Below are 14,037 nucleotides of genomic sequence, written 5' to 3'. Positions count from 1 at the left end.
AGAACGTTTGTTCGGTTGCTGTAAACGCAGCATAACGCAAGACGCGAACGGGCGAACGAATGTGTGGCTGGTTTCCCGTGTAACGAGATTTTTCTCGTTTTTCTGCGCCCTTTAATGAGTTTTTTCCGCCGTATTTTGTCCGCAACATTGTCTATCTACCGACGTCCGGGCATCGACGTTATCGTTCTGGTTGCATAATCTTGGGAAAAAGAATAAAGAAAGGTAGATGCTGCTGGTTACTCGCAGTTGTAAGTTGCTGTAGTTGGTCTCTCAGTCATCGGATACCCCGAGATTTTTATTTCGCTCGGAAGCTGTGGGGTGTAGACTATACTTTGGAGTAATCGACCTGGCGACTTCTTTAGCACTTTGGGGCACGTAATTGGAATTGAAGACTGCATGGCTTCGAAGTTGGGGATGAGGTCGGGTTTCGTGAATGTTTGAGAATTCGAAGAGCTTGATGGCGGTGTTAACACTTGGGCAACTGCTTAAAAGGAATTATGTCTATAACCTTCCTCATTAACCAGAATTGAACTCATTTAAGTGATTTCATTAAAAATTTTGTTTTATAAAAGCGACAAAGGTGTTTGACGAATTAGGAATAACCCAAATTTAAGACTTACTAAACAATGAAAGAAACAATAAACAAAATAAACGGCAATGCATTGCTAAGGGAAAAGTGGGAGATCTCGTCATTAGCTTGGCTAAGTATTGACACATTGTTAACCGGTCACGAGTTAACTCGTCTTTTAGCCATTTCAATATTTAAAAGGCAGGAAAATATAGGATATTGCAAAAGTAAAATATTTAAAGTTATATGAAAGATATGTTTAAAGTTCCATTTCAATTCATTATGCATCAATAAAGTATATTGAAGCTTATTTAAATTGTCTCACTTTCGTATGTAATTACTGAATAATAACCGGTGACATGGGGGTAGCTTCTGCGTAAAATTACCAGTCAAGAATGTGTTAAGTGCTTTCTCGAAAGAAGTTACGCTTTGTACGGAAGCGAGATTGTTTCGCGTTTATGCGATTTGGAGAAGGTATTTTTACCTGTTTTACCTAATCATCTACAATATTGAACTATTTACGATAGCAATTACGTAGAAAGTGTACATTTAATGAAAATTGAAGGATTTTGTAACAAAAGTACCGTTGTAATTTTGTGAAAATGTATTTCTCGTAATATTAATCGTTTCATTGTTTCACTTTAATAATGGAATAAGTAACAAAGATGTGTCTAAATGATCTAGAGATACCGTGAGAAACACCAGCATTTACTTTTTTTAGCGACAACAGCTTACTTCATTATAATAGCTAAAGTGTGTTGACGTTGTGTATATCGTAATCATTGCGTCATTGGTATCATTAATTATTTTATCACATAGTTCACTGATACATAAAACTATCAATAAAAATACGTTTAATGCTGTCCAAGCAGCGGAACATAACTTCAAAATTAATACCACACGGGATCCCTTCAATCTACTTAACCGAACACTCCTCAACATCACATTACCCAAAAGTATCTCCTCCTCAAATTTCTCCTTAAAATCATTCTCCAATCGTGTTTCACACAATAAACACCCACCTCAAAAATTACATTAGCCCGCAAAAGTTTCACAGCCCCTCTACGAAATCTTGATCGCGTCTCGTTCATCCGATCTATTTCTCGTTCTTTATCGCGGCTGCTTTGTCCTGTATGCTAATCCAATCTCCCTTCTCCCCATCCGCTCACTATAAATACATATATATATGTATATATATATTTTTTTTTGTTCCAGGGTGGCGGAGGAAGCGGCGGGGCTGCGGGAGGGCTGAAATTCACGGTGGCTGACACTTGCGAGAGGATCAAAGAGGAATTCAATTTCATCCAGCAACAGAACCACTCGTGAGTCTCTCTTTCTCTCGCCTTTCTTCGGCTCGCATCACCGGTCTCGCTCCTTCTTTGTTTTTCTTTCCACGATCGTTCCTCCCTTTCTCGTCTATCCGACCCCCGCCCCCCCCATCCGCCAAACCCTCCGCTGGTTGCCTCTAGCCGTTCTCTCGTTTCTTGAAGATCCACGATTATTGACGCCGATGTTTCCCGGGATCTGTCTTCTCCCGTTTCCTCACTTCGGTTCCCTTACCATCCTCCCCCCGCTACTCCCTTAACCCCCATTCCACCCTCTTTCTTCTCTCCATCAGTTTTCCGTGTTTCGCGGCGGTTGTTGCCTTGCGTCCTCCTGTTAACGGCGCCGATCGCTGCGAACTCTGCTCTCCGCTCTCTTGCTCCCTCGTCTTCTCCTCCCTCCTCCGCGCTCCGAAAGTGGAAAGTTCGAATTGTTTGCTCGGCTGCCTTCTCCCCGGGTCCTCTCTCCTAATAACGCGTCACCTAGGAGGCGCGCGGTGTCCCCAGCGCGGTCGGGATCGAAACGCGTTTCCGCAAGACGCGGGGGAGTAACGAGGCGGCCAGTGAAAGTCGATGGTGATTGGACGGAGGTCGAGTAGGTTGGTTTCCTGTGTTGGTCGGATGATCCTGGACGAAACGTTTCGATACCCGTTAACCCCTTGGCCGTGGAATACCGTGACTCGCGAGGAAGATGTCAAACGAAAGTAAATAAAAATAAATGTGGTTCGATTATTTCGAGTCCGAGTTAAATACTGATTTTGTATTGGCAATTGTTATGTTTCGACGTAAACGTGGAATTCGAGTTGAATCTTGTTTTTCTGTTGTTAATTGGTATGTTTTAAAGTAAACGTGGATATAGATTTGTATTATAGAATTCTGCTTTGTTTTAAGTAAATTATTATTGACAAACTGATTCTAATATATTTCCAGTCGAAGTTCTCTGTTTTTAGACGACTTACGAAATAAGAAATTTTTAGGTTATTATAAATCGGAAGGTTTACAATTTTTTTACGTGTTCAGTAATGTTTTAGGATGGCACACTGTAATTTTTGTGTGATTATCTCCATCGTTATACCATTAGAGCATATGTGCATACATCAACATTTTGAAAATTTGTATTTTACTTTTATTTTACTTTACAAGTTACTTAGTAACATCTATTATAAATATATAAAAATCGTAGTATAACAATAGTAAAATCATGTCGAAATAGTATTATAAGGTGTTTAATTCCTTAACGCAGAATCCAGAATCTCGCAGGAGCACGGTTATTAACTCATTTGCATCATTAGCGTATATACACGCTCGATTTACTTGGCCATTATCCCTATAGCATATACACGTATGCGCTCTTGTGATAGACTACATTGATATTGTAAGAGAATCACACGATAGGTAGGATTTTATAAGTGTCATCACTATATCATTATTATTATTATTTCTTTTATCATTATTATGATTACATTACGATTGTTATTTTTATACCGCCTAAAGTACTTATTTTAATTAATTTAAAGTTTGCATTTTCTTTTATTAAATACAGGCAATTATCAGTTTCACCAATTAATGGAATATTTTTGGAATGCTTCTCGGTGGTTGTCTCACTTTTTTTCATGAATGCCCGGTAATTGCTGAACGGTTAGACAACGGTTCCGGTTTCTTCTGGACTTCTCAGCCTCCTGACGGCTGTCGTTTACCTAACGGTATTCCATTAGTTGTGTGACGATTCTTTGACAGTTTTTTTTTGCACGACGTTTATCCATTTCACGATGATCGGGATGTAACTGAAGTCTGTTTGGTATTACCAATATATTTCTGTTTTCAATTACGGCGCGGTGCGTTTCTAAATGATTTGGAACATATTGAAATAAATAATTATCGTGTCCGTACATGCGTTTTCATCTGTACTTAATTAAAATCAATACCTAATTGACTCACGCGACTGAAACATAATTTGTACCGCGACGCATTTAGATATTTTATATTTCGTCCCATATCCGATGTAAATGGTTTCATATTAATTTTTCTAATACCAATGGATTATTACTTCAACATCTCGTTGATATTACGACAGTCAAACATTGATACATGTTAATATTAATGATTATATAATTGCTCGCGCCATTAATTGATTCGGTTTCCATATTAGCCGCTTTTTTAACACGTTAAAATCTATACAAAAACTTATATTTTAACAATAATGAATTTTATATTTATCATAAAAAGTCGCTTTGTTTCTATAAAATAACTTATGCACATGAAAGTTTCCAAAACGATCTCTTCATTATGTTTCATACATCACCAGAAAAGTGTATTTTTCAAGTTTATCTAAGAACCGGTGTCACCTGAATTCGGATGATGCGGAAATTAAACTATTAAAGATTACGCTTATTACAGTGTTATATTAAATTATAATTATTACGGTATTTAATTCAATCAGAATGCTATAAACTACGATTGAATTAAATAACGTCGACGTAAGTCTCAGAATGAAAAGCCACGAACACTTCAGACTACAAAGGGTTAATAAATCTATATGTCATGAAAAGAAGCTACTGTCCAAATTTCATACTTTTACCTTCAGTAGATTTTTCTCGGCATTGATGAATCAGTCGATTCATATAAAGATTAACTCCTTGCCCTTTGATTTATTTCTCAACTATGATCGATACTACTACTTTATCATTACGACTACTATTTAATAATTTATTAAGAAAAGGATTAAAATTATAAGGAGATTCTATATCAATTTTTGCTCCAAAGTGTATTAATTAATAACAGAAGAATAATATTTCATTTTAATTCAAAAGAATTGAGTGATATTCATCCTTGTTTGATTCTGTTTAAAATCTTCACCACTAATCTGCCACGTTATTTTAAGGCAAGGGGTTAACAACCAAGCGAGCGAAACCGCGGATGCAAACTAGTTTTCTTACAAGTAGAATATTTCTTTTTCACGCGAACGCGTTTTGCACGGAACGCATTTATCGCGTAAAAACAGAATCGGGTGTACTCACCGATCGCACAAGCTCACCTGAAACTGTCGGACGCAAAAAGTGCAAATGACTCGCGTTGCGACAAAAGAAACGGCCACATCCCGTCACCGATTTATGATAATTGATTATCGGTCGGACGGTTATCAATTGCCGTTGCGGCAACTTGTATCCAGATGCAGCTGATGCTGTAATGGTTACCGTTATTGGAGCGACACGACGTTCACTTTCGAGTGCGCGCCGAAATAGGACCTTATGTACAAATGTCTGCGTTTACGTATCATTAATTATCTTGCGGGGCCGCGATACCGTTGAAACCATCAGATGGACGGGGCGAATTTGCGCTTCGTTGTTAACGCCGCTGTTACATTCTAGCCTGGCAACGCTCGCGGTCGAGATATTTCTGTCCGGCGGTAGTTTAACAACCAGTTTCGGTAATAGTTTGCGAAACCCGCTTCGGTCACTAATTCTTCCACTCTTGGCCCAATTGTCGAGTCGTGATTATTTTTGTCTGAAACAGGACGGAAAAGGAAACACGTGGAATGTCTACGTATAGTCATTACCAGCACGCATGAAAAGCAACACCACGCGTTTTTACTTTCTTTATTTTTTTTTATATATTGTTTTCTATTTCTATCTAGTGTACACTGATAGCTATTCTTATCCTGCATTCTACTTCTGCAACAATTCTTCTTTTTTTTATTTCAGTTGTTTTTAAGGTGGTCACATTAACAATAAGGTATTCGTGACTACTAACGAAAAGCTAATAGTTGAAACTTAGAATCAACATATTGGTCATAAATTTCTTATTACTAGACATTCGGCTTCAGTATCAGTAAAAAAATTTTTGTTAAAAACTTAAAAATCTTCATTTTATAAGCAGAAAACTGAAAAGTGAGAAATATCCGACTCGACCCATATTCAGAGGTTATTACTTATTAGTTAATAATACTTATTACATAATGACTTATTGTATAATATACTAGTATACCAATTGTATAAATAATAATACAAGATTAACAAAACAGATATATCTTCATTATAATGAATTTAGAAGGTTAATTTATCTGAGAAAGTTGAGCACATTCTGAATGGTGTTGGAATCATTTAAGTTCGTCTTCGTATCAGATTGAATGTTACAATTGTTTCTTCTAGAGGAAAAACAGGAGCAATTTATTAGAATGTGTTTAATGCTTAGAGGTATTTCGTAAAGTATGCGTTTAGGTGGAGGTTGCTTTGTTAGGAAATATTCGTGTATTAATCTCGAATGGCTTGTTCGGATGCGGGACCTTCTTCTTATAGACTTTTTATTCTATTTATTTTATTGTACTTTATTTTATGTTATTCTATTTATTTCATTGTACTTTATTTTACGTTATTCTATTTATTTTATTGTACTTTTTTTTACGTTATTCTATTTATTTTATTGTACTTCATTTATGTAACTCTACTCTAAGTTATTTTATTTTCTATTTTCGACACTGTAACGAACGATTAAGATTTCTATGTTTTCTATTAGAATAATGTATAAAACGTCCATTACTTTGCTTTATTTTTCAATCGTGCAGTTGAGCAATTTAATAAATTGCTAGTTTACTCATTAATTGATTCTGTACGTATAATCTACATATTACATATCAGGTAACAAAATTCGAACGATCTCGAAATGCAAGATCAAACTATCATTTCCATAATTGCACGTTGTTAGTTGCAAAATTGTTACTGTTTCTTTCGAGACTTTCTCAAGAAAAAGCTTTTGCACGTGTACCTTGGAACACCGCGTAGATTCAAGACGAATTAACGGTCTTTAAATCTTTATTGGGTCGTAAGTCAAGAGATCGACTTCGACGGGAACGCCCAAGGCGGAAGTTGCGAAGTTTAATTTACGTTGAACGTGTAATTCCACGTGTAACGCCTCGGAGCCGGTTTTTATTTCTCAACAATACTTTCCACGCAATTTCCCGGAATAAATGTGATGTATGTAAGAGTCGTATTTACCGAAATACGATACACACCCCGATACGTTTCCCCTTTTTGCTCGCGGCGCGCCGCGTAACACCGCCATAATCTCATTCCTTTTTATTCCTTCAGCATTTTCGTTGGAGAACTCGATCTTACTTCCAGAGACAGACCGCCACAGCGTGCGCTTCTTCGAGTTCAAGATGTTGCGAATCTCAAAGGAGATCGGAGACGTCTTGCTCACGCGTGCATGTTCTTATCTACCCGCGCGAACACAGTCACATTTCGTAAGGAGTGTTTAACGCGCAGGGATCATCATTTTCCAGTTGTAAATATGCCAAGCGAATTTGAGATTTCACGAAGAAATTTTCGAAAATTTCACAAAAAATTGTTACGAAATAGTTATTCTTAAAGGGAACTGTTATTGTTTGCTGCTCAACTTTTAATGCTCGTGCCAATTTTAAATGAATTGAAAAAATTGTCAACTTCTTTTTAAGCAGTGAAATGTATGTTTTAATTTGTTTTTATTTTAACTCGTTGAATGCTATGAGGGTCATCGGTGACCCCCAACAAAATCGAATTACTATAGTTCATTCAATTAAACGGCGATTATTTGAAAACATTTGTATATTACAAGCAATGCTACCTAATGCGGCCACATTGAGCAAGATGACCACGCAATAATAATAACGCGATTCAATCAAATGATTTAATATTTTATCTTTTCCATTTTGTGTATTTTGCTCTATGAAATCGTGCGGCCTTCGTGTTAATGTATCATTAGGATTCACGTTTTGAATATAATTGAACGTAAACACGACTTATTATTAGGAAGAAAAAGAAATATAAAGATTTCGTAAACAAGTCTAGAAACCATGACGTTGGTTGGTATTTTATGTTTTATTTATTATATTTGTCCTGGACGTTTAATTACTTATTGATTTGCTGTACTCCGTTGTCCTATGATTTATTTCTCAACCATCATTGATGCAATTACGTCATTAATAATTTATTGAAAGAAGGAGAAAAAATCTGGTCATATTCTATGCTCTAAAGTATAATAATTGATAATGAAAGAATAATATTTCATTTGAATTCACAAGAATTGAGTAACGTTTCGGTATGTTAAATTCTGTTCAAAATCTTCATCACGAGTCTGAGACCTTGTTATAAGGCAAGGTGTTAATATAATATATTCATCTGTTCTTCTTCAAAATTACAGACTATTTTTTTGTGCACACTCCTATCTGCACACAAAACATATAGGATAATTCCGGGTGAGATGGCCTAATCTCATTTACATTGTCAAATATTTATATTATTGTTCTTAATGGTACATTGAATTTTGCATAGGGGCCTATTTAACTATCCTTCTCATATGTACATATTTACTGTAATAAATATATTTTCCCTTTGTTGTGTATATAAACCGTTAATCTCTTATTGTTCGTGCAATAAAGTCAAATAATGAAGTGTATCGCACTGAAAAAAAATTATTACCATAAAAATATTCCCAAAATTCTGACCACATTTGCCGCAGATGTGATCTTGCATCTCATTTTTTGCGCGTTTAATTAAATTATTAATTTGCCGTTTGATATAACGTATCGAAAGTTAAACACAGATGGACCGTGTTTACAGGTCAATTACATTTATGCAATAAATTGAATTTTACAATAATCTGGCAGAAGAAATATATTCCGCGCGTTCCGGAGCATTTGTTTTCGTATCCGCGATGGATACGTTCGCGAATGAACCCGGTCGGAACAACAATCGCCGTTCGCAACGTAAACCTACGCAGTTGTAATTAAAATTGAACGAAATTGATCTTTCCCAACGAATTCCGGTATAAATGCCAAAATGACGTAATTTGTACCAGTGTAAATACCATAATTTAATTACATCTATTTGATTACCCGTGTATGCATAATTGAGGAAATGAAAAATGATTGAATAATATAGTCTAATGTAAACTGCGCGCGTATTTGACCCTCGGGTTATCGGATGCGTCGGAAATGTTAGTGGTGAATTTGTTTTAAATGATTGGAAATTGAAAAGATAATAGATAGTGTTTATACACGATATGCGAACACTGGATACACAAAATGTTAATATAATTATTAACCACAGTTTTCCTCGTAAATAATAAGTGACCTTCTATGAAAAAAGTGGACAATTTTTAACTTTGTATGATCTATAACAGAAAATGATTGTATTGTACATAATTGCATTTGTGTTGACACGCGTTTCCAAACTATAATAAAAGCATCTAGTATTTCATTGAAAACAAAAACGAAGTTTATTTACATATTTGTAAAACTATATTTAAAAGATTTATGACTTAAAAAATTGATATAGATCGTGACATCGATTACAAGAAAAAAACATTAAAACGTCTTCCTCTTTCATTATTTTCGTGTACTTCTCATTTACGAGGGAAATAGTAATCGAGGACCGTGTTAGCGCCGTGTGCATAGGAAACGTATTTACATCAGAGTGCATACGAACACACGGCATCTCCGCTTTAATGCATGCATGACTCGTACCGACCTCAATCGCTTTTCACTTTTCAGACTGAAGATCGAATGCGAGAAGCTGGCCAGCGAGAAGACCGAGATACAGAGGCATTACTTCATGGTATGGTATTTTCTAAGCTCGTTCTTACGTCTTTTCATCTTGCTTCGAATATGCGCGATGGTTCGATGGGAAGATCGAGGAAATCGCAAACAGCGAAAGGGGGGAACTCGATCGGGACAGAGCCGAAGCTCTCCATTATCCGGTGTACCTTTGGCGACCCATAAATTCGCAATTGTGTCTAGCCCCTTGATCCAGAGTGCTGGCTTTCGAATCGTTCGGGATTATAAAATTCCCTTTGAACTTATAAAGTCTCAAATTACGTCTGGAAGAACATTTTTCAATATTTTTTGGAAGGTTTCTCTTTTTTTAAAATGATATTCGACAAGATGAAAAGATCACTTCCTACGTTAGAACTTTTGTATTTCTCAGACATCTTTAATATGATACGAAATTACACAAAGTTCCATTTTCCTCGATGTGTTCGTGGAATATGGATTAGGATATAGGATATTTCGTAACTAATCGTATTGAACAAGTTTAATACTTCTTAGTATTTACTTTGTATTTAAACGTACTTTAAATAACAGTAGATATACCTGACTGCTTCAATAAGAATACAATTTTATTTCCACATATCACGAATACATTTTAAATATACAAAAGTATCTTACAGTGTCCAAGGTGAGTCACAAAGAACAAAATATTTATTTACTTCCATTAAAAAGTTGTATATGTAACAAAATATCTAAAATAAAAATTAGACTATTCAAGGTGCCATTAGTGAAAGTCATTAACAGTAGTTTAGTCACGAAATAGATCATAATACAAGGCATTAAAAAACTCAATTGATTGAAAAAAAGACACGTAGAAACCAATGTAATAGAAACACTGTGTAATACCAGAATTTTTATGATTCATAATTCAATGGTACGAGGTTGCGACCGTTAAATACTTCTACTCGAGGAATTACCTGTATTGCATTGTAATACTTCAAAGAAAAGTTACCTCGTGTTCGTGGGTACAGGTATTCGAAACTCCTCGCTTAAGTTGTAATTGCAGTTGGGGAATTAATGTCCGCAAGCTGCGCTGTTACATGTTCATTATTGAATTCGGTAATCTTTGCCGGGGCTCCCCTCGTCCGGGAATGGTGAAAAACGATCGATATTGTTCCCGCTCATATTGCTGACTGTTCGATTCAGTTCCCATCAGCGCGAAGGCAATTAGTTCAACCAACCGTACTAATCGTATCGTCATCCGTAAGGAGCTTAACTTGGGACTTACCTATATTAAAGCGTGGCATTAACGTGGACCCGAAGTATTTGCCAGGGTGAGCATTTTATTTTCCCCGGCACTTTATTAAATATTTATTAAACCGGGACAGGAATTGGTAACATCGATGCTCGACGTGGTTTCTCGCCGATCGAACTTCGCGACGCATTTTAAAAGGTTCTCGCGCGCGTTTCTGTCACCCACTGTCGCGACTTAATTTGAATCTCTGCTGCCCCGGCAAACCTCCTACGCAAATAGACTCGGATTTTTTAACGTCGCCTGACATGGCTGCTCTTGCCATGTTTCCGACACGATTCAACAATTTCCACCAGAATTCATTATAAGAATCAGTTTTCGAAACTATTTTGTAGGATAAATCGAGAAATATAGAGGAATGGGAAATTGAAATGTAATGAAGTGAAAAGTGTTTGACATTAGATTTACAGAATGAAGCGACTTGACTCATATCAAATTATATAAATATTATCTGGTAAATGTTCTCAAATCTCTAATTTTCAAAATCTAAATGTAGATTAATTTTTAAAAAAATCATACAACAAACTGTATAGTAAATATCCGCAAATCTAGTGTTAAAATATGCACTGAAAGATTTACAGAAATATCATTTTTCCTTATAAATTGTTATTCTTTGTATATGAAAGAATATATTTTCTACTTTTTACATATTTAGTTGATATTAAGTTTGCAAATGAATGTTGAAGTACGAGTGTATTATTATTTTAACATTTAAAATTTTTCATTAAAGAAAATTGTCATTAGCACGTTTACAGCAACATGTCACTGGCAGTCTGAGTAAATATTCTAAAAGTTAAAACAAAATTTGCATGTGTGAAACGTAGGCTATTTAAGAGTCAACTTTAAACACTGCTGTTTTATTATTGCACGACAGAAAATATATCGAGAGCGAATCATTCAAAATTTCATAGTTGTTGCGATTAGAAATATTCCGAACTTGCTTAAAATACCATCAAAATCTAAATTGCAAATGAGAGTCGTAATTTTTTCATTTACAAAAACTTCATCCAAACCTGGGCTTCCATCAAGATATACCATACAATGGAAGAAGTGAACCGCGTCGACGCGGTTTGTTGGAATTCACCGATACAGCATGTCGCTTTGAGATATTGGCGTGTATCGATGTTATATTCGAAAGCTCCGCGCATCTTCCTGGTTTTTGTCCCAAAAGACAATCCATCTCCCTTGTCGAGCACGGGGTTGGAATCGATACACGGAAAAGCGAAAGAATACATTCGTCACTTTCAAAACTCCTTCTTTTTTCATTGTCTTCAATGACTTTTATCATTTTAAACCTCCCACGTAAATTTTTCCTTCGCTTAATTCAACCTTCCTTCTTTCAAATTCTTTAAACTCAAAAACACAAAATAAAAATCAATATACATTAGGTTTTTAATTGAAAATAAATTATATCCAATTTTTCCAATCTCACTTTCAATGCACATCATTTATTCAACTATCATGACTACCTTCATTCCTCTAAAATCAGAAACAAAAATAAAAATCAGTATGCCACGCGATTGCAAGAAAAACAACAATCTCTAATTTTTCCATTACCATTATACGTTACTCAACCGACTATCATCACTATCTCCCTTCTACTAAAACCTTTTCCCAACTCGAAACCACAAAACAAAGGCCAACGACATACGTGTTCGTAACTAAAACAGAAAATACCTTCTCCAATTTTTCCAACATTACCTGCAAGATACGTACATTACCGAATCGACTATCGCGAGCGAAGTGAAACGCGAGCGTCCTCGCGGCACGTGATCGCCAAACAAAACCCGCGCGATCCATGCTGGCGCATAGGTACCCAGAACATCATTCCCAGCGGCGAGCGAGCTGGCGGGCGGGTGGTTGGAGCAAAACAACAAAGAAGAACATCGGGGAAGAAGCAAAAAAAGATGATATATACCGTCGCGATCATTGATCCGAACGGTCGTAGCAGTTACACGCGATACGGCTTCCATCGCAATCCCAACCCCAAACCGCCACCCTCTGCCCCTCCTGTTCCTCATCCACCTCCTCCTCCTCCCACTTCGATTCCGGGCTCGCGAGATCCTGCGCCGATGTTAACTGTACGTTTGATCGTAATTGTCGCGAACTGTACCATCTCTGTAAACTGCTACACCGATGTGACACCGTGCAAGCAACCAAGCAGCAAGCTGGGCCGAGTGGTTGGAGCTTTAGGGGGTTGGCTCGGTTGTGGGAGTCGGATAAGGGGTTGGGGAGGCTGGGAAGAGGTGACAGAGGGGTTGTGATGGAGGGACAAGGGAGGAGGTGGAGGTTGAGCCGGTAATCGATATCTCCAAAGTAAACGAAGAGAGGAGACTGGGGAGAAAGGGAAAGACGATGTGCGGGTGAGAGTGGAGAAGCGACGGGGGTTGGGCGGCCGGGGGCTGCGGAACGGGGGCCTGCGACAGGGTAGGGGGGAATTAGAGACAGAGAGAGAAATTGATGTCGAGGGTTTGTCAACTACCGACAAGTATTATATACGTCGAGTCCGACCAGGGGAGGAGCGTTGGTGTAACGTGTGTATAGAGCCGGCGAATGTGTCTCTGATATTCTAATTCCACCCCTGTGTATTTCAACCAGCCACCTCTCCGCCCTCCACCGCTGCGAGATTCATCCTTCGCGATTTTCATTAGGGTAACATGCCGCGTAAATCTGTGCACCGCTTCGATATTTCTTTTTTTTTCTCTGTTCCCCTTCCGTGGGTCCCTTCGAGGTCCCTACACCGCCTGATACCATCATTCCACCCCCTCTCGGTTGAGTTCTATTCTTTCATAAACTTCGGCACACGGATCATCGCCTCGCGACACGTTCTCGCGCGGAACAACTTCCTTGGTACGTTGATTCGGTAGGCTTTTGGGTGTTATAAATATTGATCGGCTACTGGCGAAAGTGTGATATGGGTAAGATCGTTGGTTGGGAGGAAGGAGTTTTGTTTTGGGTGTGGAAGGAATGGTTTTGTTGAGGGAGGCGTGGTTGAAGAGATTGCAATTAGTATGTTCTGTGTTCAGACTGAAGTTGATAGTAGTTTCGTTTGGTTTAGTTTTATATTTTGGAATATGGTAGAATGATTTTAATGGAAATTATATTTTAGGTATATCTTGAGGTGTGTGCAGTAATTGATTTATGGGTGCACCTAAATTTTGTGTTTTTATGTCAAAGTATAAGTATATGAAGATACATTTCTGGAAACAATAACTGAAGTAATTAAAACAATCCTTCGAATAGTAAAATTGATGGCGGATCTGGAAGAAATTATTTGAATCAAAGTACCGTTAAAGGAATTTGTTGTACAAAA

The 14,037-nt window shown here is 37.2% G+C and overlaps 1 protein-coding gene across 3 annotated transcripts in view; it reads left to right on the top strand.

Moving 5' to 3' along the window:
- gro (TLE family member transcriptional corepressor groucho) overlaps positions 1-14,037 on the top strand; it is a 146,509-nt gene that overhangs the window by 45,937 nt on the left and 86,535 nt on the right. For all 3 annotated transcript variants that reach the window (XM_031980725.2, XM_076371201.1, XM_031980724.2), the window contains exons 3-4: positions 1,784-1,890; positions 9,416-9,479. In XM_031980725.2, coding sequence (XP_031836585.1) covers positions 1,784-1,890; positions 9,416-9,479 — 171 coding nt within the window. The remainder of the gene's footprint in view (positions 1-1,783; positions 1,891-9,415; positions 9,480-14,037) is intronic.

The sequence above is a fragment of the Nomia melanderi genome, chromosome 10 (genome assembly GCF_051020985.1).
Source record: "Nomia melanderi isolate GNS246 chromosome 10, iyNomMela1, whole genome shotgun sequence".
NCBI classification, from domain to species: Eukaryota; Metazoa; Arthropoda; class Insecta; order Hymenoptera; family Halictidae; genus Nomia; species Nomia melanderi.
Note: the sequence above shows the minus strand (reverse complement) of the source record. Positions and strands in the feature narration are given on the sequence as shown.